The sequence below is a fragment of the Castanea sativa genome, chromosome 6 (assembly GCF_040712315.1).
Source record: "Castanea sativa cultivar Marrone di Chiusa Pesio chromosome 6, ASM4071231v1".
In the NCBI taxonomy this organism is placed as follows: Eukaryota; Viridiplantae; Streptophyta; class Magnoliopsida; order Fagales; family Fagaceae; genus Castanea; species Castanea sativa.
The window spans coordinates 29,588,292-29,616,007 of NC_134018.1; the positions used below are offsets into that span (position 1 = coordinate 29,588,292).

The following is a 27,716-nucleotide window of genomic DNA, read 5'->3' on the forward strand; positions in this document are numbered from 1 at the left end:
AGCCCCCATTTTCATTGACAACAATGTGTCCACGGACTGTGAAACTCGGCTGCAAGTTATGAACCATACACCAAACTCCTGGATCAATTCGGAAAAACTGTGGATCGAGCCTTTCCTTAATCCATTGAACCATCTCAAAGTGGTGGGGTCGAGGTTTGAGGGGGAATACCTTGCACATTAGCGTGTCATTTTAAGCGTGCAAAGACATCATTTGAATGTAGTGGCTTACATGCTCCACCGGGTCTGTCTTTCCATCGTAAGAGTTGAACAGCGGCCGTGCGAATCTGCTCGGCATTGGTGCGCCTTCTATATCTCTTGAGAAAGGTGATTGGGCAGCACAGCGTAACGCCCGGCTCATTGCATCCATGGCCACATTTCGAGGTCTTCCCCCTTCCAGGGAAGCTGAATCACGGTCTGCATATTCCCGTGAGTGGTCGTGGTGCCGTTGGGATTCGGATTGATGGGACCCTGCTACACGGTGGTCCCCGACACTAGCCAATCTTTCCCTTCGTTCCTCGCGGTCTCTTCCTACTCGACGCCTACCCCTCGCTTCCAACTCCAAGTCCCTCACCTGTCTTCTTAAACGCTTGAGCTCCTGGTCCCTCCGCTTAAGCTCCTGATCCATTCTGTCGAAACGATTGCGTCGTGAGGCGTCGGATGCTGTCTGAAAGCATTTCAACGACCCCTCTCTGAGCCCGGACTGCCCTTCTTCCTCGCGTTGCCTATCTTCACACCTTTTCTGCCTTCTTTCACGCCATGTGGACCCTCGTGAAGACCTCCCAGAGCCACTTTCAGCATAACTCCCAAGTCGACTCCCAGACATCTTCCCGTGCGCGTCTTGATAGAACCATAACTACGTAGGAGATTCCCACAAATGGCTCCAATTGTACACGCCCGAAAAGCGGCTGTTGGGCCCAACCTCTGTCTGGGCTCACAATCTATTTGTATTGTGGGCTTTGGATTTCCTACTATATGTGATTCTATGCCTGACAACCCAGGTATCCTTATTTTCTCTACACTCAGATTGCTCTCCCCTTTTCTCTCAGAATGGTCACCCTTTTTTCTTAGTATTTACTCTCAAATTGCCAACCCTGCTCTCAAATTCTCATCTCTTATTTATAGCCCAAGGCTAGTGGAAGAGTTATGATTATTTTCGTGGTAAGTGGGAAGAGAGGTCCAATGCTATTACCCTTGAGTGGGTGTTTAGTTGGGAGTGGGAGGTGGTAAGAGTGGCATTGGAACTGGCTCCACCGTTAGAGGGACTGTCCGGCAGCGATACTCCCTAGGTGATGCTGAGCATACTAGGACTCATCTTCCTGGGAAAATGCATTCCCCGACCAGGTAGGATCTCACCTTCGCCGTTCATGTCATAAATTTTTTTATCTCTTGTTTTCGGGCTTTTGATGGGCATCAAAGCTTGCCCGGGCTGAGTTCGTAGGCCCAACAAGTGCCAAGTCTTACACGTGGCACCATTACGATGGGTTTTTATGAACAATGGGCTTAAGCGAGAGTAATGCCCTGTATAGTATGTATGTATGTATGTTTGGAGCGCATTATATTATTGATATCAATGTGCTTAACTCCATTTTGTCGAAATATGTGTTAAATGCATCGTTTATATATTTTTGTAATGATGAAATGCATGTTGAAAGTCTATGTAATTCCGCATGAAAGTTTTTGGCAAGATACAATAGCATGAAATTGAAAATTAAGTTTATATATTTATTATATAAAAATGTCGTTTTTAGTGAGATTATGGTTGAGTAGAGACTATTAAGTCTCCTCCCATACATAATTTTTGCATTATATGAATTAAAAATGATATCGCACTACTTGTTTCATGAGAGATAATTATGAGTCGGGATAAATTTTTGATCTCGTGACTTGTAAGAAATTATGTGTGTGGTAAGGTTAACAACTACTATTGTAATGATAATACGTTTGAATAACCTAAAAAGATTTGAAATATCAGAGATTGTTTTGCAACCAAATTAAAGTGCTGCATAGACTTCTCGCTAAGCACTTATGAAAAAATATACAATGTCTTGTTATGAGCTATAGATGATTAGATGTGAGTATGTCTTAGACCATCGCAAATTGAAAACCTTAAGAAATGGAGGAGTGGAAAATTCTGTGTATTTTGGTTGTTCACACTATGTTTTCTTTAAGATATTGAGAAATTGACCGAAATGTGTATAATACATTATAAATTTGCCTTACAAAGTTTATGGGTAGTAAGTTACACGTTTTTGCAACTCTAATTGAAATTAGGCTTTTTGTCACGATTGAAATAGAATAAATAAATAATATTTATTTTTGGGGCTTGCTTTCGTAATCATTATAGTTGAACATTAATTCGCAGCCAAAAAAAAAAAAGTTGAACGTTAAAATACAAAACAACTTTAAGAAAAATTATTTTAAGAGATCTGTGGTTCAATCCCCGCCTACACCAAAAACTAATTGGTGTCTTGGTCTGATAATAAAGAGCTATTATTTGGAGCGGATGCCATAGGTTGAAACTCTTTAAAAAAAAAAAAAAAAACTTTAAGAAAAATTAGACCCATAAGTTTGTTGCTTACTCTATAGTCTATACAAAATGCGTTTATGTGTGGTGATTATGATTGTGTAAGGGTAACAAGAATGATTAGAATTTTTAGTTTGCACAATTTTTAAGAAAATTAATGAAGCTTTTTTTTTTTTGGAAATATGCTAAAATATAAATCTATTTTGATATATAAAAATTTACTTTATCTATTTTAATACATTATTTTACGGTACACTCTATATCACATCTTTTATTTTTTTACCGCTTTATTTAAATATTCTTTCTCTCTTTTTAGTTCCCTAGTCCCAACGGTCATACATGAGAGAGAGAGAGAGAGAGAGAGAGAGAGAGAGAGAGAGAGAGAGAGAGAGAGAGAGAGAGAGTAATGCCCAACGGTTATAGAACTAACAAAAGAGAGAAAAAGTATGAATAAAAACTTCCAATATATCAATAGCACACTCGCTTGTACACTACTATTATTAGAATGTTACTTAAGTAAATACTAAATACTTTTGGCATTTGACACATCTCATGAAGGTGATTTTTTTTTTTTTGGGCATTTGATGTGCTAAATGCTAAATATTTAGCATTTAACACCTTATGCTAATGCTCTAAGCATTAGCATCACCATCAGCTATTGCAAAAGTATGCAATTTTAATACGTCAAAAAGTCTACTTTATTATTTTAGCACATCATTTTACAATACATCTTACATCACATGTTTTATTCTTCAATTCCATATATTAAAATAATGTATACAACACATTAAAATCATATTTGCTTAAAAATCATCCCAATACAAAATAAAAATAAAAATAAAAATAAAAATTGTACAGTTTGTGAATAGTAGGTAGAGGTATAATAATAAAAAAACAATAAAATTTTACAATTTGTGAACAATACCATTCCAAATTTGGAACAGTACTATTAACCCATACTATAAGTTTTAGAATTTGAAACATGTGATGTGGGAGCTATTTTGGTGTTAGGTGTGCCAAATGCCAAATATTTGACATTTGACACACCTAATGCTAGTGCTAATCACCACTAATATAACTCAAATCTTATTTTTGTTGGATGTTTAGGTACAAGTAAAAAAATGTGAGAAGTTGATCCTGTCTAATAAATATGGATGAGAGTAATGCAATATTGACCTCTACAATAAAATCAATTGATCTACTTTGGATGTGGCCTAAATCTTAAATCCTAATACGGAACTTGATTTTTTAGCAGATAAACCAACAATCCTAGTCTTGCAGCGGCTGGGTTAATGAACGAACCTATTGCCTAAGGTGCCCTTCGAGATAACGATGAAAACTACTATAAGGCCTGTTATGATGCCATGTACACTTCAAGTGCTGATGTGATCCTCTCAAACCGATTGGGGCAACCTAAATCGTGTTGTCATTGACCTGCATTACTTACTACAACCTCCATTCGGGGGAGGAAAAATAAACTATCTACAATTAGCAAGTCTACAGAACTCAGCAGTCAGCACTTTGAACACTTCCAATGTACCACCTCATTTTTGTTGGTAAGTCCAATTTACTTGTTTTATGCATTACTTTTTTTTCTTTTTCTTTTTTTCAATCCCCTTAGAATCTTTATTTTAAATTCATCCTAAAGTAGCTTAAAACTGAATCTTTGTCTTAAAGACTTAAACTCACACGGTAAGCCTTGTGTCATAACTTGAAAATGCGTCATCTGCATCATGGTGGGTAATTTTTAGGATAATCACCGCAATACTTGAGTCCTCATTAAGTTTTTTCAAACACAATCGAAGTGCAAGGATAACAATTGTATCTACTCATAAGTCATAACCACTGCCCAAAGCAGAAAAAATAGATACAGATACCCAAAAAAAAAAAATTACCCCCAAAACAAATGTCGATGTCATGGATGTTCAACTCATACATATTGAAGCCACACCCCCAAGATAATGCTCTTGTCACTGAGCTAATCTCTATCAGAACAAGAGTATAGGGTACAGTACTTGAACAATACTCCTCTATTCAGTAAGGTTAAAAGAAATATTTCTTTAGAGAGAGAGAGAGAGGCAGCAGCATTATTGAGGAAAAAGTTATATACATACAGAAAATTGGTACAAGAAAATCCTATACAATCAAAAACAAGAGAAGAGCGAATGGATTACTAAGTAAATTGTTCCACAAATTATGTAGACATTTACACATGTAGACAAATTATGTAGACATTTACACATGTACACAATTTTTTCCGTCTCAGTTTCAACCGGCTACTCTCCTAGTTTTGGGGTCTGAGAGTCTTGGCTGCTACTCTCTGTTTTGGAGTTCTTCTAGCCATTTCCACACTGTTACCAAACCAGTCCCATTGCCTGTGAAAAAGAGTCCGCATCCAGAGGGACCTATTTGGATTGCTTTAACTTCTTGTTTTGCAAATAATCTGCCCGTCAGTGAATCTATAACAGTAATAATAAATAATTAGTCACGACTAGCTAGTAAAGAAGAAAGCTCATTTAGATCATTAAAAGGGAAGTGTACTCACAATGGCAGTTCATATAGTTGGACAGATTTGTCACTATAAGAGCAGAACAAGATATGCTTATTATCTGCAAGAGTCATCCCAGAAAGTGCTAGAACACCCTGTCACATAGAAAATATTGTGTACCATCAAGTTATAGTTAACCTTAGAATAGTGCTAATCCGTATAACAAGTATAGATCTAAAAATAATGTATAACAGGATTCCTACAAAATCTATGCAAAGATTTGATGAAAGTGTTCAAAAGCTAAGACCATTATATCATCTACATTGCACTGCAAAATTAGCTTCAAATTACCACACACAAAACTTCAGACATAGTGTGCATTTGGCATGAATTGTATTTGCCAACTTATATTACTATTCAGCTATTTTTGCTACTATTCATAGGTCTCACTGCACTTTTTAGTACTATTCATGAGTCTCACTGCACTATTTCAACTAATTTTTACTTTTATGTACAATACTTTTAGCAAAAAGTTTTCAGTTTCAGCAAAATAAAAGGATTCCAAACAGACCCATAATATCAAGCTGTTAATGTAATACTAACATTCAGTTGGGAATAGAACCAAATATACACACATTCCATGATATCAACATGGCAAAGATTGTATGTAGCATAATCCTCAACAATTTACTACTTCCAAGTTCACTAGGACTAAGGCAGCCTAATATGTGTAGTAGTACACTTCAACCACCATCAGAAACCAATATAAAAATGACAAAAACGGTCAAGAAAAATAACAAATGAATACAACCAAAAAATTACATGTTCTTCAGTACGTGTATATACTACTTCCAAGTTGCCTTCTTTACCAAGAGCCCAGACCTTTATTGTGCGGTCCAAAGAAGAAGACAACAAATAATTATTGTAACAGATAAGAGCCGTCACTATATCAGTATGCCCACTCAGCGTCTCAATACATTGAAAAGTTTCATTGTCCCAGACCTGACAAGAAGTGTAATGAAAGGAACAGTCAAGCAACAGAAATAAAAGGTCAGCACTAAGTTCACTCAATTAGAAATGAATTCAACAACTATGCTTGCAGAATGCAGAAATAATCAAAGTTGTTTAGTTTCCATCAAGCACACCAGGAGAAATATAATAGAGTACCATAAATCAATACTAACAAAATAGATAACAACAGGTAACAATCTTATCGGCACAAACTTACCCTTATTGTATGGTCCTTGGAACTTGAGTACAGTCTCTTGCTGTTGCATCCAACAACTAAAGATAACACTGCACCTGTGTGGCCTTTAAGAGATGCAACCAGATGGAAAGCGGGATTGTCATAACTGCCTTTCCACGCCTTAATAACACCATCCTGCGATTAAAAGTAACAATTAATTCATTTTAGGTCGTCATTATATGAATATGAATGTGACTAAGAACAATGGTGTTAAAAGCATGTAAACAATAAACACCATTGCAATCCTTTATGATTCTAAGGACAACACATAATAGACAAAACACCAAACCCAGAAAATTCTTTGACATCTCCAAGCATCATCAGGGATTTCAACAGAAATATGAAATTACATTACAACAAGAGAGAAGCTCTTGCTCAAACTACTAAATAGAAATAAAAATAAAAACAAAAAATTTAGTTAAAACTAATGAAAGAATTAAATCTGGCTGAAAATTTTGAGGAAGCAATAATGTTACTAAAATAGTTACCTGGCCCCCAGCAAACAGTACATCATCAGTTGTTTCCAAAGCATAGACTTGGCCAACAGGTCCATCAAGATTGTATTCCGCACCAGACTCAGTATTCCATGCCTGCAACATATCAACGTACCAAATTGGGCAGGAACTTGAGTAAACTAATATTAATGGCAACAACAAATGGAAAAGAAAACACAAGTAAAATATACTCAGCTTAGAGCTTACCTTAACAACATTTGTCATGCCAACAAACACCCATATGCCCTTACAAATAAGGGATTCAACCTCTGTTCCAAGGTCATTGACACGAACACACAGCCCTGTATCACAGTCCCAAACCCGAATTGTTCCATCTCTACTGCCTGAGTAGAGCTTGTTGCTGTTTTCAGGAAGAGCAATCCCAGTGACAGCCTGTTATCAGAAAACTCATGAATATATTATTGGTTGTCCCAAGTAAGTATCAAATAATATTTATATCTAAGAACTCTGTTTACAGAGATAGAACAAAGGTCTTTATTGTTATAGGTAGACAGACAACTATCCGCTTGTTTACTGGCTAAACTTGTTGCCATGAAAGAGCTGCCCACACTCTTTGTGATCTTTTAATTTTTTTAAGGGTTAGTACTAGTGGGACAAGGAGAAATATTTCCATATCATGAAAAAACATACTTTCCAATGAAATTGCTTGTTGCGGTATTTACAAAAATCATAATTTCAGAATTCTCTAGTAATATAACCTTGGACATATAAGTTAGATACCGCAGATTATGAGTTAAGAAAGCTTTAAAGCCTTTGATATAGAAGTGAGCAATCAAAGGATAATGTCAATGTAAAACAACAAAGAGAAGAGAAGAGGAACCTTGTTGTGGCCTTGGAGGTTTGCCAAGATCCCTAACCCATCAGCGCGAAACCATGAATGCAGGTACTGGCACTGATCCCCTTGTGCACAATTGCCATTAACCCAGAACTGACAAACAGTTTCAAATGACTTGCAGGGAGTAACAATTTCATCTTTGGAAGAGCTGTTGTTGTTAGCAACAGTTGGCAATAAATTGTTAGGCTTGACAAAAATTTCCAGGGACTTGCTGGGAGTAATATCTTCCTCTTCAGAAGAGCTGTTGTTGCTGTTGTTGTTAGCAACAGTTGGCAATGAATTGTTAGGCTCAACAAAAGTTCCCAGGGACTTGCTGGGAGTAACATCTTCATCTTCAGAAGAGGGGTTATTAGGAACAGTTGGCAATAAATTGTTAGGAACATCCTTTTCCTCCTCAGACTTGGCAGCAACAACATTTTGAAGTTCATCTTCAGACTTGTCATGATCTGGAACTTGGGGCTTCTTTTTAGGGCGTGGACAATCTTCATGATCTGGAACAGGGGACTTGTTCAAAACCAAAGTGTTTTCAGTAACAACACAGTGAGTCCTCTTTCTAGGGGGGAAGAGGCGTTCAGATTCAGAAGCAACTACTTCTACTTCATCTTTGACAACTGGGTACTTGCTCAAAACCAAAGTCTTGTCGGTAACAACACAGTGAGGCCTCTTTCTTGGGCAGTAGAGATGTTCAGATTCAGAAGCAACTACTTGTACTACATTTTCGACAACTGGGTACTTGCTCAAAACCCAAGCGTTGTTGGTAAATTTCTTTCTAGGGTATGGGTTGTGTTCAGATCCATTACGAACACCTTCTATTTGAATTTGAACACTGCCAGAACTATAGTTCACAGGCCTTTTTGCTTCAGTTTCATTCTCACTGACACAGTGAAGGAACCTACACGGGTTCTTGCGGCATCTCCCATTACGCCAAAAGATGCAAACAACACTACCAACACTGTTTCTGTTTCTGTTTCTGTTTGTGTCTCTGTTGTTTGGTGTTCCAAGACGATCAAAAACTGAGCATCCTGACCCTCTTCTTGCTATCTTTAACTCCATACTTGGTTGTTGTATCTACTATCTATACATATATAACCAAAAAGAACACACTGATTCACACAGATTCCGATTCAGATTCGGATTCATTGTTTGAAGTTGCAACTAAATAAACCACCCATTTATATAGATTAAAACATTAATTAAAGAAACCAAACCCTAAATCCTCCTCATTATTTGATTTAGAGTTTGACTTCTTTAATGAATATCATAGGCCATGACCCTTAGGGTTTGATCTCTCAAGGGGAAAAAATCCGAGTAATGGCGAAGAAGGAAGGAGTGGGAGATTCTAGGAAATCGAATAAAAGTTGGGAAACCCTAAGCAAAAAACAAAACCCTAGAAATAGCAATAGCAATGCCATCGTGAAGCAAAGCAAACCTGAGACTGAGAGACGAAAGACCGCATATCAATTTGCCTCCGACGTTCAGAAATCAGAATAATAGCAAGAGAGAGAAATAGAAATCAATTAAAGAGTTGCTTTTTCCTTTTCTTTTTAACCCCCCTCCCTCTGGACCTATTTATATGTTAAACCATAACGGTCACTTTTTTGCCCTACCAAAATTTGCCGTACTTTGTTTTTTGAGTTTACACTTTTTTTTTTTCTACTGTGCCCCTTATTTTTTTTAGTGGGTACTGTACCCACCCAAATCTATACCATTAGTCGGTGTTATTTTAATTGTGACCGTTGATTTAAGTTTAGTGCGAAACTTGTTACCGGGAGACTAGGTTAGTGTATAAAAGCCCAAAAAAAAAAAAAAAAAAAAAAACGAAAAACAGGTGATTCTCTCTCAACTTCATATCCTCTCTCTCTCGTGTGCTCCATCTTTTTCCTTCTCTTAAAAAAACCTCAGATTGCTGCTTCTTCTCCCATGTCCGTCAACTTCACTTCATCCCATCAGCATCCTCATTTACTCACTGCTAAGGGTTTTTAAGGGATCAACTCGTTTTGATTTTGTTTAAGGTAAGAATCAAACAAAACCCTAATTTCTCTTTCATTGTTTGATGCCCCTTTTTCTTTTTTGATTTTTGAGAAAATTTTGGAATTTCTCTCTTAAATTTCATTTCACTGTAATTTTGGCAAATTTCTGTGTTGGTGAGGTACCAATTTTTTTCTTTCATAGTTTCTCAAAAAAAAAAAAAAAAAATTGTTCTTTCATATAAGTGGCACTGAAAGTGCTTGTTGAAATGCTTTTTAGGGATTCAGTTTTTCCAAAACTTGTGGCTCTGTGTTCTGCTCATCAGGGGGTGTGGGTTCTTGTTAGTGTGGTGTTGAAATTTTATTTGTATTTATTTTATTTTATTTTATTAGTTAGCAGAGGAAAAAGACAACAACTATGTATTTAAAGGGGAAGGGTTTGTATAAAGAAGTAAATTTTTTCTTTTATGTCCTAGGGAGGACACAGGTATAGAGTTTCTATTTCATTTCTTATCTGTGTGGTGTACAACTAAGTTGTAATTCTGTAGCTATTGCAGCATCTCAGAATCAAATCTCGAATTTTGTTTTGAGTGTTTTCTACTATTAGAGTTTTAGAGTTTGAGAGCTGTTGTGTTGCATTTTGGCCAGTACATAATTGGGTTTTTTGTACTTTTGCTTGCTATTTGCATCTCAGGTTGTTTCTGGTGTCTGTGCTAATAAAATTTTCTGATTTATCAAAAACAAAAAAATTTAAAGAGATTGTAGATCAAAATAACGAAATTTTTAGAAACATCCTGTTATTTTATATTTACATGTTGAATCAGTCAATAGCATTTTTGGATGGTCAACTAGAATGAAACGGACGGCTACTTTTTATGCTAGTGCTTACTCAATGGCAAGTTTTTTTTGTTTTTGTTTTTTTATGACTGTCTCACTAGGTAAATTTAGTTGCTCATGTCATAGACCTACTCATGTCCAATTTCAAGGCACACATTACCTCTCTCCCTTTTTTTTTTTTTCCTTGATAAAAGAAAAAACCTCACTGCCATATAGCACTTTTTAGTGATGTGGTTATCAACTTGAGACCAGGCTTAAGTCGACTTACCGGGACTTTTGCAGCAACTTGTCCCTAGTCACTCCAATGCATTGCCCATATCCCTACTTGAGTCTTGATATTCTGTTATTTGGGTAAATATTAGTGCAAACCTGTTATTACACACAACTATGCACACACTTCTTGAACTGAAATCATAACAGTTATGTGCTACAATTGGTATTTATCAGTATGAAATAAACATTGCCCATATTATTTACTCTTCTTTTCTTCACTAGCCTATGGAAGTACTTGTTTTATAGGGTTTTGACTTAAATTAGCACAATCCTATTTACTAAGCAAATAGCACGATTTTTACATTCCATCCATTGATGAGACCGGCTGAATCAACCCTTACAATTGGAACTGTTGCTGTTTCAATCAATTTGACCATTTCACATGCCATTGAACTGAGTTTATATATCCCCTGCATCTCAGTATCATTCTGCTGAATGAACTTCAATGCCTTAGAATCGCTGTCCTCCATATCCTGAAATTAGTCTCTCATAATAAGCTGCAAATATTGAATTGCATTAATTTCTGAAACCTCCCAAGGCAAGCAAATAGGCAGAATAGCCAACAACCCCACCAACAGATTCCCTCACGCCTTAAACTGTTGCACTTCTTATTCTTCTTTACTCACCTGATCCTAGGACTTTTTCTCTCCCAATTTCGACCAATAGACTGAGAGGAGGTCAAATCTAAGCCATTTATTTTTTTTGTTTCCATCCTGACCGTTTACTTAAGTTTAGTAGTAAACCTGTTACCGGTAGAATGGGTAGGGTATAAAAGCAAAACAAAACCAAAAAGAAAACAAAGAAACAGAGACCGAATGATTAGTAAAAAAAAAAAAACAGAGAACGAAAGAGGCCAAGAGGATGAACGAGAGTCCGACTGCCACCGCTCACCATCCACCACCTTCAGATAATCTACCACTGTGACCGGTGATAATTTTTTATTTATTTATTTGCTGTGATTCATTCTGATTTTAAATTTGATTTAGATGTCTCGTTTTCGATAGGTTTTGATAATTTTTTTTTTCGATTTGAATTTTAGGGTTTTGGAAAAAGAATACTGGAGGAGCATCCAGATTTTTGCTGCGATTTTTGAATTTGTTGCAAGTATTCTATCCTATTCCTAATTTTTTTTTTATAAAAAAATTCTTTTGTTTTAAGTAATTTTATTTGTAAATAAATTTTCTTGAGATTGCGTTTTGGAACCTTAGGAACTCTAAGGCCACTCCTGTTCCATTCAATCAGAGTGGGGTGGCTCTTGTATCTCCCATGAATTACCATGTACTTTGCAAAATATGGTAAGGCTACAATAGAAATAAATTATATTTTTCTTTAATCTGGGAAGTTCCTTTGTCTATCACATATTGACCCTTAGTTAATGTACTGATTGGAACTTGGAAGTTAGATATACGAATTGGGTACTCAGGCCCTTTCTTTTAGGGTGTAGGGGCCCGAAGTTATTGTTATTGAAATTGTAATTTTGCATGCAGTCCAGCATAGCAGTGGACATTTTGTAGGTCTGTGGTCTTCCTCTTGAGTTCTAAGAGTATAAATTTGAATAAAAAGTTTGGATGTCTTTTGGTGCTGTAAACATGGCTGGATTTTTAAATGTCCTATATGAATAATGGCATATGTTTTAGATCATAAGAACTTTGTTATTAGAGTGCATGTTAATTAAAATGTCTTTTTAAGTCTTGGTCATATACAACATTTATGATTTATGTAATCTATCAACCAAAACCATGTCTAGTATTCTGCATAAATTATCAGAATCCAAGCAGAATGCTAAGAAAATGCTTGCATTTAAATATTTTGTTATAAATTTTAAGGATATTAATTTATTTTTAATTCTTGTGTTCCTTCTGTGTTTATCACTTTAGTCATAATGTCTTTATTATATGCTTTATTTAATAAATTCCCCTTTGATGTGCAGAAAACTACCAGAATTCTCTATGCAACGAGGTGTGCCCTTATGAAGATCTCATTTTTCTAAGTGTTGATAGTTATACCATGTAAATGCAGATACTTTAGTTACCACTTGAGCTGCAAAAATTTCTACAAATTAGAAGTTGCCATGTTGAGAACTTAGGAATGAATAATCCAAACATGTAGACCAATTGCAAGATGCTTTTGATTATCTCTTTTATAATTATTGCCATGATGGTATTCAAATATAGGGGTCATTCTACCATACCCCCTCTTTTTGTAGGGGGTATGGTACCCACCTAAATCTAAAGCGTTAAATAAATAAAAATTTGATCCGGATCATTCATTTAATTTAGAGTAATTTAAAGTAAACACTGGCTATCAGTCAAGAGAAGGGTACAATCTAAAATAAATTTAGTTATAATCTTGAATAAATTAGTTATGTTAGCAAGGCAGATGTGACATGACAAAGCCTACTTCTTAATCATTATAATATGTTGTCTGATTAGATAGAAGCATCTTGGTGAATATGACACTTTAGTGAATGATATGACCATCCACAAATAACAAATATTATTTCCATTTTATAGTAGTGACACAGGTTATTGTATAAAAAATAAAATATATAAAAACGTTGATCATCTATGTTGTCCAGGACAAAGTTTGCAATTCCCACAGCTTTCAATTGTGATTTTTTTTTTCAAATGTATGTTATTGCTTACCTTGTTTTTATTTCATGTTATATTGAGATAGGAGTATGGGGAGAGTGGAAAATATTGAAAAGCAGAGTGCTGTCCAAGTTCCCCCCCCCCCCCCCCCGAAAAGACCTGTTGGACCATTTTTAATTTATTAGTAAGATTCATTTTCATTATATATCCATTTATAATATATTTCCTATTGTTATATTGAAAATAATATGTTTCATTAAATTTGGATTTTCAGTAAAAAGCAATTGGAATTGATGAAATCTAAGGGCATTGTCGATAAGATAAGCACAACTGTAGGTGAATAATATTTATATTTTTTAGATTATTGTTATTGTTTAGTTGACATGACATATTCATGGAGATCTTAATTGAGTTTGAATATCTATTACAGGTTAAGAAGGAGATTAGAGAAAAGTGGATGAATCTTGATGAAGACTCTAAATTTGAGTACAAGAAGGAAGCACGTGAGAATTCTGAAAAGTATGCTAATTTGTCACATAATATTCCTCGCAAAGCACGTAAAGTAAGTATTTACCTATGAAACTTTTAGCATTCAGGATTATGTATTAAATTTCATAATGAAACCTTTTTTATTCATTATATAATGCAGGTTTCATTATATACTCGGTGTGCCCCTAATCGTGTTCATTTGATGGTTTCAAACTTAAATGAAAGACAAAGATTTGTTCTTCGAGAAATGGGATTTGGTAGTATGTTGGATTTAAGGTCTATACAGTTGAATAGAGATTTTTGCAAATGGTTAGTTGATCATTTTGACCACAATTCTTGTGCATTGGATATTTGTGGAAGGAGGTTACCAATATCCACTAAAGATGTAGAATTTATTCTAGGAGTAAAATCAAGTGGGGTAAATGGGTCTATTGTTGCAAGCGCTGAAGAGATAAATCATATATGCCAACAACATGGATTAAATGTGGTAGGGGATATACCAATTAACCTCTTAGAGGGTAAGCTGAAAGAGATGAAAACTTCAGGAAAAGAATTTGTTGGTTGTTTTGTGCTGTTTGTATTGGGTACTTTATTATGTCCCACTCCTAAACCTTATATCAAATGGTCATTTATCTCAATTCTCCTTAATATCGATGAGTTCAAAAGCTTGAATTGGGCGAAGTTGGTGTTGGATTTTCTTATTCGAGGTGTGCGCAAATATAAAGAAAAGAATCGTGTTGGCGTTAGTGGTTGCTTGCTATTTTTAATGGTAATTTGTAGAAAATAATTACTTTCAAGAATATGATTTTCTTTTTTATCAAATTTGTATGACTCTTTTGACTAAATTTCTATGACATACATATTGCAGTTGTTTTATTTTGAGGATGTCAATGTTGAAACAAAATAAATAAATAAATAAGCCCATGTATAAATTAAAATTCTTTATCTTCACTCCCATCCGACCCAAAATAAATAAATAAACAATAGATCAATACTATTTTTTACAAATTAACAAACTTACTTATAATTTAGGGAAAAAATTGACTACTGTCTAAATTTGCCTTATATAATGAACAGGGATCAATAAAAACATCAACCAACACTGCAACATAGATAATCATAGAATTCTCATGGTTTAAGTATATACAATCATCATAGTTTTCTCACCTGCTAATGACCAAAAGGAGTAATAGCAGAAGTAAAACCTGCTGGGTTGTGTTCCTAGCAAACCTGCGAACCCAAAAGGGAACCAAAAATTAAAAACAATCAAGCAATAAAGGGACCAAATGAAAATTTTAAATATATATAATAACAAATAAAAACCAGATGGAAAAAGGAATGTTAAAAAGGGATGTACCGAAATTTAGAGGCGATAAACGGCAAATTTCGCGAACAAAGAGAGATGCAGAGAGAGATAGAGGGAATTGTATCTTTTATTGTCGACATCGAAGGGAAGAAGATATGCTGCTACCGAACTGAGAAAATTGCGGAGCAGACAAAACTTTAGAGCTCCGTGGGCTTGTGGGATTCTTAGAGCTCCGTAAAATGTGAAGAAAAACAATTCATAGAGAGAGAGAGAGAGGTGAAAACTGAAAAGAGGGAAAGGAAAGAATTGTTGGTCAGAGGAGGTGAATTTACAAGAAATGAGGGAGAGAGTCGTTCTTAGATTTCAGGGGCATTATAGTCATTTTTTATGTTCTAATGGTATTTTGATCACTTTATAGGTTGTAATGGTTTTTTTTTTTTTTTTAAATGTTAGAGGGAATTGAAGGGGTTTTGGTTATTTTTTAGGTTTGGAGTGAATTTCGGTCCTTTCTAATGTTTTTGAGATCATTTTGTAGGTATTAAGGATAGAGGTGTGTAGCGAACCCACCAAAACCAAACCGACTCGACCCAACCCACCGGGTTAGGTCAATTTTTAGGAGATGGTGGGTTAGGTTGGGTCATGATTTTTTTTTTTTTAACAGTGAGTCAGGTTAGGTTTGGGTTATGAGATTTACAAACCTGCCTAACCCAACCAGACTCACCTATATTTAATATATTTTTATATTTAAAAAGATATATTATATAATTTTGATATTTATTTTTTTTTGCCCATTTTCCTAAACAAACCCTGTACATTACACCACTAAGGCATGTGAGAATGCATATGTGGTTGGATCTGGACCCTACACTTGGAATGACTGTGAACAAAGGAAGAGGAAGCATTGACTGAAAGATCCTATTCTTGGTCCATGCCAAAGGCATGACTACTTTGGAAAGGAAGTAAGATATGCATCTGACATAGTACTTAAATACACACAAAAAAGGAGATAATGACTTTCTAAGGTCAGCAACTATGGAGACACTCCTTATTGGTAAAATGCATGCTAGACTACTTTAAAGACATGTGTATCATTCACAGTACTCCTGATATCCCTCTCAATGTCCAGGACTTGTTTCCCAAGCAACAGCAAAGTCACCTACCCACAGGTCTTAGTGCCACGTTGGCACAATCTCCATCCTTTAGTCAGCTTTCCATATCATAGCTATGGAAAGTTAGAAAACAAGGTCTCTCTTTAAGGAAGAACACCCTTATTGTACAAGAGCGACCTATTTTCCCCACATAATACAAATTTGAACAGAGCAATAACATTCAATTCTTGCTCAAACCATGGTTTTTCATCCCTTTTCCTAGGGTTTTCCACGTACATCTTATTTCCTTTTTATGTTTTTGCTATCACTTTCATCTTCTCTAACATGTGTCATGTCAAAGTTAGCATTTTTGTCACTTACAAGCTTTTTCATGTAAATGTATTGTTAGATAACTTATTTTATTCCTTTATATAAGCTCAAATTTAACTTGCACATACAAAACCCAAACCCTAAGTTTTTCTTATATAGTTTGTGTTTGTTCGGCATTATGCTCATGATTATTTGGTTATAAATTTGCTTTTAATTGTAGTGGTGTTGTTCTAATGCTCAATTTAATAATAATGAAAAGAAAATTTGTCCAACCCATGGGTCCAACCGACCCAACCCGATCCACGTGGGTTGGGTTAGGTTGAGTTGAACCCTTATGATGGGTTTGGGTTGGATTTTTTTTAACCCACCATGGTGGGTTGGGTTGAAAAAACTTCTTAACCCCTAAGTAAGGGTATCTCGGTCTTTGTTAAGTTTCTAAGGGTATTTTTAGATATTCTCTATGTATAGGGACGATTCTGGTCATTTTCTTTTCTAAGGGTATTATGGTCATTTTCTTTTGTAAGGGTAGTTTGGTCATATTTTAGTTTCGTGGTTATTTTAGTAATTTATTTAGATTTTATGGTAATTTCGGTAGGAAACTTTAGTTTCATGCTCAACAATTCAATTATACAATGGCAACAATGGAAGGCAAAAATAATGATGACATGGCCGAGACAAGTCAGTTCGAAACTTCAATTTTTTTTTCCCATTACATAAGAAATTTTTTTTTTTTTCCAAAAACCAAACCCCAAATACAGGCTGGGCTTTATTGAAACAAGGAAAAAAACATCAAGAAACATCACCCAAAACTAGAGGGGCAAAGTCCTCAGGACAATCCTCTAACCAAACTTGTAAATCACACCCTACTTTAGCACGTTTGGCCAAGGCATTTGCTACTTTATTACATGACCAAGGAACAAAACAAAAATCAGAGAAATATAAAAGAGAAGCTTAGGCTAGAATGTCATCGACTATGTGACCATACAAGGATTGGTTGGCCGATCCATTAGAAATAGCGTTGATGATTACTGCTGCATCACCTTCAAAAATCACTTCGTGTAGCCCAATTTCAATAGCAAATTGTACAGCTCACCTACAAGCTAGAGCTTCAACCATTGCCACGGACTGGGGGAGTGGGACTTGCTTTGACAGAGCACCTATGACCGCGGCATTGGTGTCTCGAATTATCGCGCCCAAACTAGTTGAGTCAGTGCTTTTGAATAGAGCTCTGTCGAAGTTGGCTTTGTATCGTGGCCGTGTTGGGACAAACCATTTAGGCTGGACTGGATTCCGGACTAGGACTGTTGCATCATTGTGAACCTCAAGGAAGTCTTGCAAGATTCTGGCAGCTTTAGAGAAGACCTGGTTCAGTGGCATTAAAATCACTATGATGAATCTCCCTCAAGACTACACAACATACAAATAAATTAGATTAACATCACTTCAAATTTCTAACATATATTTTCTCAAACATCTTCAGTGCATTTCACAACTCAAACCACAATAGTAACATAGGGAATGAGAAAAAACTGATCCACTGTAACAAACTTCAAGCTGAGAGATTTTTATCAAGCTGAAAATCATAGTTCTGTTTCAGTGAAAGAAACTAAGGAATAAGAAATGGATACTCTTAGGCAAAGAAATCAAGATCAGAAGAAAAAATCATAGATTTAGTATCAACATTTCCAAAATGCCAAAGCCAATAGACCCATACACATAACAATTACAAGAAAACCCATTTTCATTCAATCACAACAGATTCGGCCATATTGCAAAGCCCTAATTTTCAAACTCAAGCAAAACCATCAAGCTTTACACTCAACAAGAAAACCCATTAATCAAGCTAATAAAAAAAAATCCAATTTCCATACACATAGCATCACAGTTTTGGCATAAAAATCCAAAAAAAAAAGAGCAGAATACAGAGAGATGAACTAAAACTCTATGAGGCATTTCAACAAATATCTTCAATGCCCACCCAAAAACCAACTTTAAAAATGCCAATAATAACAGTTATTGCTAATTCCAGAAATCCAAACAAGAAAACCCATTCATCAAGCTAATCAAAACTGAAACAAAATGTTATTCATAAAACAAAATCTCATCCCTCTCACCCCAAAATCAGTGAGCAAACAAAAGGAAAAAAAAAACTCACATAGAAAAGAAAATAAATGGAGAAAGAGAGGGTACCCGACGGTCACCAGCGTTGGTGACGTTGTTGAGAAGCACCGCCAAAGATGGTGGTGTTGGGGCAAGCAAAATCTTGGCCACGGCTAGACTTAAGAGAACGAGAAAAGAGAGGGACCTTAAGAGAGGAGAAGGTTAGACTGGCAAGCACCGCCGGTGGTGGTCGGTGGGCCTCGGAGGCTTCCAGTTGTAGCCATAGTTATGGAGATTAAACTTGTTGGAAGAGAGAAAAGTTTTGAAAATTGGATTTGGTGAATCTGAAGACAATAGAAAGGGGAGAGGTGAAGAAAGGTAGCCCAACACTAGGTGAGACACGGATCGATGACGTGGCAACTAGTTACAACTGTTGGATTAAATCAAAGGCTGAGATTATGAATCCAATTTTTCTTATACGAAAGTGCAGAACGGTTGTACTACTCAATAGGGAATTCCATAAAAGTGCACTGACATGTGACATTGGTGTTGCATAATGTAAGGATAGTACCTTCAAATGTGAGAAAAAAATAAGAGAATTATGAATGTGATAAAAGTACAGTCACATGTGATGTTGGTATTATGCAATGTGAGGCTGATACCATAAAATGTGAGAAAAAAAACAAGGGAACTACCGAGCGTGATAAAAGTATAGTCACATGTGATGTTAGTACAGTCAAATGTGATGTTAGTACAGTCATATGTGATGTTGTTATTACGAAATGTGAGGCTGGTACTATAAAATGTGATAAAAAAAATAAGGGAACCATCAAATATAACAAAAAAAATAGTCACAGGTAATCTTGGTACTGTGCAATGTGAGGATGCTACCATAAAATGTGAGAAAAAAATAAGGGAACCACCGAATGTGACAAAAGTGCAGTCACGTGTGATGTTGGTACTGCGCAATGTGAGGATGATACCATAAAATGTGAGAAAAAAATAACGGAACCATCGAATGTGACAAAAGTACAGTCACATGTGATGTTAGTATTGCATAATGTGAGGATGATACCATAAAATGTGAGAAAAAAAATAAGGGAACCACCAAATGTAACAAAAGTACAGTTACATGTAATGTTGGTACTGCGCAATGTGAGGATGGTACTATAAAATGTGAGAAAAAAAATAAGGGAACCATTGAATGTGACAAAAGAACAGTCACATGTGATGTTAGTACTACGCAATGTGAAGATAGTACCATCAAATGTGAGAAAAAAATAAATGAACTATCGAATGTGACAAAAATACAGTCACATGTGATATTGGTACTACACAATGTGAGGATGATATCATCAAATGTGAGAAAAAATAAAGGAACCATCGAATGTGACAAAAGTATAATCACATGTGATGATGATACTACGCAATGTGAGGATGGTACCATCAAATGTGAGAAAAAAAAATTGGAACCATCGAATGTGACAAAAGTACAGTCACATGTGATGTTAGTACTGCACAATGTGAGGATAATACTATCAAATGTGAGAAAAAATAAGGAAACTACCGAATGTGACAAAAGTACAGTTACAAGTGATATTAGTACTACACAATATGAGAATGGTACCATCAAATGTAATATTTTGGTAACCTGGTATAGCAGGTTGACTACTAGTGGGTACCATACCCCAAAAAAAAAAGGGGGGGTACGCTAGAATTACCCTATATATATATATATTTTGAGAAAAATATATATTCCTCTTTTGATATATCTCTTTTAGATGACAAATTTAATTTAAATACTATTTATTATTAATTTTCAAGTTCAAAATTTATTAAAGATAAATAAGGACATTTTTTTTAAGCGAAAATTTTGATTGAATAAGAATAATACTACAAATTTGCTTTAACTGTGTTTTACCCAATAAAAAAATAGTCTTGTTAACGGATGTTCTTAGGATTGGAACTCTAATAGCAATAAAGCCCACCAATCTTCCATTTAATGCTATGGAAAATTTGGGAATAAAATTTATTAGAACTCTAATGGCAATAAGACAGCTCATAATAAATTCTAACTCATTGAACATAAGCTTCATCAAGTTTATTTTGATAGCATAACAGGCTTGAGAAGCTTTCCTTAGGAAATAGGCCACTCATTGTCAGTTGGAAAGAACTAATTATAGGCATTAACAAGACACATTATAAACAGATTTTTGCGATGGTCATTCTATAAGCATAAGAGCTGGTAGGGTGTTGAGGGTAAGGACTGTGGTTCAAATCTCTAGGAAGGAACTTCACACACTTATACACTTAGATTAGGCTAAAGTAGAATTTTTATCTTGTAAAAAAATAAAAATAAATAAATAAACAGATCCTTGCTAGCAACATGATCATTTCAACGAAGACAAGAATAAGTGACAAAATGATGCATCTCAACTAAATCATCAATATATTACAAACTGACTCTCTCTCTCTCTCTCTGATTACATTTGATTTGCTACATAAATTGAACCCTGGAATCTAACTAAGTGTACATTGATTTGAATCCTTCTATAAGAGGAACCACTTTCGCAGACACCTTGGACTGCAACTTTGATACAGCTTGCCGAATGTCCTGCAATTGACAGACAAACACTCAAAACATGATTTGTGAAGGAGAAGAACTAAGGGTCATCCCTAAGAAATGAAACGCTTCCTGATGTTAATGTACGTGCTGCTCATGCAATTGGGCTTCAAGGTGCCATCTGTATTAAAACCCTTACTCTGAAACATTCTTGTGTGCAGTGGAAGATAATGCCCAAAAATAGAAATTAATACCCTTAGTGCATAAACGTTGCAAGTAAAATCTTAACACAATAATACACTCGACTCAAAAGAATTATATTGTAAAAGACCATGATCATCAAATGATTCAGGACCATTTCATTTTACCCTATTCCTTTTAAGTGGCTAATTTTTTTGTGTAAATGAGTAATCAATGCCATTAAAATTATAACATTAATAGACCTAGTAAAAGATTACATGTCAATTAAGAAAGTAATGGAGTGTATGGACTTCGAATAAAATAGAATGGCAAAAAAGAATACATGTGGTTAACCCTGACAAGTCTATTGAGGATCCTAGTTGATTCCAAAATTTTGATACTAAGGCCTGATTGTTGTTACTATAATTGATGCCATTAAAAGAGCCCCCAAAAGGGATGCAATCCCAGTATGCAGGGAGTGTAAAAGGAAGAACCCAAAAAAAATAAAAAGTGAAAAAAAAGGAAAAAATATTACAAAAGCATTATCTAAAATTCTATTCTAATGTTTTTCAAAAGGAGGAACTGATTTCAGCATTAACATTCTAATGCCTGAGGCATATTATTGTCAATGTCTTTCTTCTAGGCAGGAAACCCATGGTGTTTTACATATTGGAAATTCCACAATTAAATGCTGATAGAGGTATTACATATAGCTATTACTACTGAACACTGAAACAGACAATTTAGTCCAAATAATAATTACCTCTATGCTGTAGCGAGAAGAGAAATGAGTCAAAACAACTGCTTTATTTCGAATCCACTGAGCATGTTCAATGATCTGCAGTTTCAAAAGATCACTACCTCAGTAAACAAAATTAATCCGATAAAAGATTCAGTAGTCATACTTAAATATAATAAAAAAAAAGTTATTTAGACAAGAATTGGGAGGATGACAAGAAGTTGGTGTTTCAGGTGGACTGGATTCATATCTTAGTTATAGAGCCACAAAGCTAATCCAAGTCAAACAATGCATTGGTTCATATCACCATCCAATTTTTTTTTGGGTCATTCCATAAATTATGCATGCTAATGGAAGTGTAAAAAAAGTTGCTAAGTTTATTTCTTTCTGTCTTTGTTCTCACCAATTAACACCTCACTCTTTCCTTGGCCCCAATATATGTGACAATAGTTATGAAGTTCCAGGGAAAGACAAAATGAAAACAAAATTCCTCTCTAAGCTTGACATACCTCAAATAAATGTGTATGACCATGTTGTCGTGCATGCTCAATGCTGATCCCGTCATCTAGGAAAGTTGCCTGTTAATAAAGCTTCATCGATCAGATATGATATTTCAATGAAATCTCAATGAATGATGCAAAATCAAGGTTATTTTAGTTTCCAGAACACTAATTTAAGTCCAGCATTGAACCACTGCAACATAAGATGGAGCATATTCTGTTTTGAAAATTTTCAAGTTTCCATTCTTTCATATTAGGTGAGACAGAAAATAGTGTCTAGAAAATGGTCACTTAGACTACCACAGATATCAGACACAAACTACTGAACAAGAACATCAAGAGAGCCAGTAGAAACAATTTATTAATAGATGAGTTTGTACACACGTGGGATTAAATAAACTGAGGTCCTTTACCAATGTGTGGTCAGCAATAAGAATGGCAGCCATGCAAAGGCTAGGATCTGACCATTCATTTCAATAGCATATGTAACCATGTAGGAAAATTATATACATCTTATAGCACTTTTTAAATACCGAATAGGTAGCATGAAAAGAGTTCCAATTTTCAGGAGTACAAAGACCTATCTTTAGTGATTTAAACTCTGATTCTACTGAAAAAATAAAGATCAGAAAAGAAACTCATGGCTTATCAAAGTCTGCTGTACAGTAGAATTTCTTCAAGTATTACAGTTTATCATAAATCTGGTTTTGGAGTTTTATATTCACAAGTTAACAAATTGTTGCCAACAAATGTAAATTTAGCTTTTAAAAGTCAGTAAGGTTCTGTCCTCTCCACATGAAGACAACATCAAACAAACTTCCACTATGTAAATGGCAACAAGTGACTTCACAAGGAGTCTATCTACTGCATACCTCAGTTATAAGAACTTTGGCCCTCAATGCATCAGCATTACGTGGATCAAGCATATAATCTGAAGTTGTGTCGCCAGTAAAGGCTACCTCGGGAGACAATATAGTATTTGTAATCTTTAAAAAAGCAGAATTCAAGTCAGATATATGTAGATTCAACAGAAGATTAGAGCAAAGCTATATTGCAGAAATCACAAACCTCAACACCGGACTTCTTCAATTTCTCAATTTGTCTGCCTTTCATGTTAATGTACTTCATCTTCAGCTTTTTCCTAACTGAGTAGATGACATAACCCTAAACAAAACCAAGCAATAACATATTACACATTCTGAATAATATGTTGCAAACTCTTGATATGATTTCACATAAGCATCAATAATCATCTATAACAAGGTCTCAACCCAGGTCCAAAGTTCTCTAGCTCTAGTACAGAAATTGAACACAAGGCATGTGTTCATTGCTGCATAGTCTGCTCAGAAGTCCAAAAATAGACCTCATTAGGAAGACCAACTTTTAAAAATCACAATAGAACAATTTAGAATCAATCAATTTCTTGGCATCTCTTTAGAATAATTTATCCTATCTCAATTAATGACAAAGCATTAGACCATGCAATATTTGAATCCTAATAGTTCAACATACTGTTGAAACTAAGAATTTACAAGCCATTTATTGTTGGATCAGCTCTTCTTTGTCTTCTCTACATCATTCCAATTTTATCAGATGTCCTGAGAGAACTAGTTAAGTGCTTCTTTGAGGAAGTACTGTCTCTGAAACTGAGCTACTTCCTACAGTCTCAGTACTTTTAACTAATACTTTTCCTTTTAGTAAATTATACATAATGATAACATGAAGAACCATTAGATGAAGATCACCTGACTGGGTATGACATGTTGAGTTTTGAATGCTCGGACGACAAGGTTATTCCGCATTTCGTATGTTTCTCCTGAAGGCAAACTTGACAAATCAGATGCAGCAAAAAGTGATACAAACTCCTCACACAAAGACAAACAAGTAGACTAGAGCTGCATACCTACATCCAATGCAACCAAATCAAGGTTCAGATCTACTTGGCCCATGGACCTGTGAATTTCAAGAAGCTTCTCAACATCATCTTTGATGCAAGGAGGCACAAATACCGTTGGAGGTTTCAAGTTGTATAAACCACGGCTGGCTACGTACATTGGCAGCCCACCCTGAGTCGGTAAATATGGGTTATAAGCAAGTTGAAGGAAATAACTCTGAGCATAAGGAAAATAAGACCAACCAACACATGGGAAGTACAACAAAAACAACAAAGCCATAGTCCCAAATTTTTTTTGGGTTGATTATGGATCCTTAAAGATTAGTCAGGGTTGGCCACATACATTCTTTTCCTCCATTCTATATCGATTGATTCAACACGTCACTCACTATTATTTCAGTAACTGACAAGTGATGTAGAAATAAAAAATCATATTGAACTTGAAAAAACAATCATACTTTTAATCTTTATACTGAAACTCACCCCCAACATCAACTTAAATTTGGTTCCAACTTCCAAGACAAGAAAAATTTAACTAATTTCCAACTATATTTGAAATGCTAATGTCCACCACCTAAAATGAAATCATGGATTCACCACATACATTAATATTAATATTTATCCTTTACGCTTAAAAAACCAATGTTCACAAAGAGACCAAAAGTCAACACTGAACACACTTTTGTTGTTACCACTGCCAAATTATGAACAAATGGGGCAAAACCAAAAGAGGAAATAGAAAAAGCTCATACAATGTGATCAAGATGAGCATGAGTGATAAAGACAAAGCTTTGTTGAATGGCACGTGAGGGGCAGCGGCCGATATCGAAAGCACACTTGAAGTCAGGAATGATAACGCAAGTCTCATGGCCACCAATGGAGAGTCCCTCAATTGAGAAGCCTTCCAAGTCAAGTCCTTTGCGGAGAACTTCGGCACGTGCTCTGCGGTATTCCTCTTCTTCTTTGATAGCTTGGCTTATAGTTGATATATAGCCCGACCCTTTGAAGGAATTCACGGGACTGACATGGGTTTGGGAAAAGGTGTGGTGTTGTGGTTGTGGTGAAGAAGGAAGAGGTTTTGGTGAAATGGGGTTGTGGTGGTGGATTGGGAAAATTAAGGGGGTTTTGAAGGGTAAAAGGGTCAGAGACGTTTGCATTTTTGGGCAGTGAGACTGAGAGTGAAGCACATCAGAGAGGAAGAGAGAGAAGATGGGTTTTTGAGAGGTTTTTCAGTTTCACTGGAGAGGGAGAAGATATTTGGAGGGACAGTCACACATACATACTCACCAGAGAAGAGATCCTATCTTTTTATTTACAGTGCTTTAAGCCATTTGGGCCATTTTTGTTAAAAAGATAAAAACGATTACCTTGTTGCATGCGGACTTAGATACACTCCGGTCCAACTAGACGCTGCATCATTTTCATTTATTAGAGGCTTTTTAAGTTTTTTTTAAGGCTCATAATTTTCATTCATCGTAATATCATAATTTAGAGTTACTGTATTCTTTCATCCCAAAATACCCAGTGTGATGAGATTTTTATACAAAAAAAAAAAACATAAATCTCAACACACTCCTAGATATTTTGTGACAAAAGTATATAACAACCCTAAATTATGATGAATGAAAATTATGAATATTGAAGAAAAAAATAGAAGAGCCTCTAAGCACGCATGTGGGCACATGCTTAGAGGCTAGTATTTCATGGTTATAATATATATTTTTTTATTTTACAATTCTTTTAAGATTTACATGTTTATCCAATTATATTACTCATTTTTGCAATTGGCAAGCTCCAAAAAATGAACACCAAAATAGCATTGAAATAATATGATCATGCATAGATTTATTCATTTTTAGCCTAGTGAAATAACTGACAACGAAAAACTACAGAATTTGAACAAATATTTTGAATATTAATTAAACTTGCAAAAGTTAGATATACTTAACTAATGATTCCTTAATTTATAAATTTAAAAACGAACAAACTATAGCAAACGAGAGATTTATTCAATAACTCATAAATTTTAAATTTTAGTACCACCTTCGAATGAATGTATGTCGTACACATATATATGATTTTACTCATTGGGGTGGGGATATCACTTTTGATGTAGCCTATTGAATCATAACATGAAACTAATACATGTGCAAAAAAATCATATCAATCTTTCTCATTCGATCTGATAAATTCTTTATAATGTGAAAGCCTGGCAATCAATGTTTTCAACAATACTACACATATAACAACATCAACCCATCAAGGAAGAAGAATGATATGTCATTGATACTCTGGTGAAGCACAACCAAAACTTCTCTTCTTAATCTACTTGCTCAACTTGCAAATACGTCAAACAATGGGTCACTAATAGTAATCTCGATTGCTGATGGGAAAAAAAAATTGCATAATATAAAAATTTTTAAATAGAATTATGGGAAGACAAAACTAACCCATAGTTGGTACAAAATTAATTTCACACAAAATAATTCAAAAAAATGACGTAAAATGAAATTATTCTCAGACTTCACCTGAAATGTGACCAACAACACCCAATGCAACGGACTTTAGCATCAATTAAAACCAATAAATCATTCATCCAAGTAAGTTAATTTTTATTAACCATAAATATCAATTGGAATGATATTACCAACAAATACAAATATTGATGGAAAAATGCATGTGCGCAGCGAAAAAATAACGGATCTACTTCATTCATAAAAGTTAACATGTACTATATAAGTTTCAGAATTTAAGAACGAGTGTACCTTGGAACGATGAATTTCAAAATTTTTCAAAGATCAAAATCGCTTGGTAACACTTTCAATCTTCACTCCAATTCCACTAACGCCCAAGATTTGTGGTCTCTCAATCAGTTCCAAAAGAAGAATGTCAAAAAGTGTCTAACACACTTTTTGCACCACTTTGCAATAGTTCTTACAAAATTCTTTACAGAAAATTCTGTATGTTTCTCTCTTTATTTCTAACTGATTATCTAATTGGGCTGACCTATCTAATTGGGCTGGCCTTTTGGGTCTTTCCAATTGGTCTTAAGTGTGTGGCTTGGAGTGGGACCAAAAGGGACCAATAAGATACTAGCTCCAATGGACCTTGAGCTTTTCTGTCAACTCTTGACAAGTCCAAAGTTACCATTAACTATATTTAATACCACTATATAAATATAGTTGCACTCTAGGCCTTATTTACAAATTATATCCCAAGACTTTATTGTATATGCAATCCCTTCATAAAAT

The 27,716-nt window shown here is 35.1% G+C and overlaps 2 protein-coding genes and 1 pseudogene across 2 annotated transcripts; 1 reads left to right on the forward strand and 2 right to left on the reverse strand.

Annotated features, from left to right (window-relative positions):
* Window positions 1-4,611: 4,611 nt before the first annotated feature.
* Window positions 4,612-9,117, reverse strand: LOC142640506 (uncharacterized; annotated as a pseudogene).
* Window positions 9,118-11,565: 2,448 nt separating this feature from the next.
* LOC142640507 (uncharacterized) lies at window positions 11,566-14,641 on the forward strand. Its single transcript, XM_075814633.1, has 6 exons — window positions 11,566-11,612; window positions 11,725-11,789; window positions 12,616-12,694; window positions 13,551-13,608; window positions 13,707-13,838; window positions 13,926-14,641. Exons 4-6 carry the CDS (start codon window positions 13,570-13,572, stop codon window positions 14,550-14,552), a joined length of 798 nt encoding a protein of 265 aa, XP_075670748.1. The 5' UTR covers window positions 11,566-11,612; window positions 11,725-11,789; window positions 12,616-12,694; window positions 13,551-13,569; the 3' UTR covers window positions 14,553-14,641.
* A 6,359-nt stretch (window positions 14,642-21,000) lies between these two features.
* LOC142638199 (tRNase Z TRZ2, chloroplastic) lies at window positions 21,001-25,789 on the reverse strand. Its single transcript, XM_075812214.1, has 8 exons — window positions 25,218-25,789; window positions 24,475-24,637; window positions 24,317-24,387; window positions 23,640-23,735; window positions 23,444-23,557; window positions 22,581-22,649; window positions 22,096-22,170; window positions 21,001-21,203 (listed from the first exon to the last, which is right to left on the reverse strand). The coding sequence occupies exons 1-8, from the start codon at window positions 25,620-25,622 to the stop codon at window positions 21,114-21,116; spliced, it is 1,083 nt and encodes a 360-aa protein (XP_075668329.1). The 5' UTR covers window positions 25,623-25,789; the 3' UTR covers window positions 21,001-21,113.
* Window positions 25,790-27,716: the final 1,927 nt, after the last annotated feature.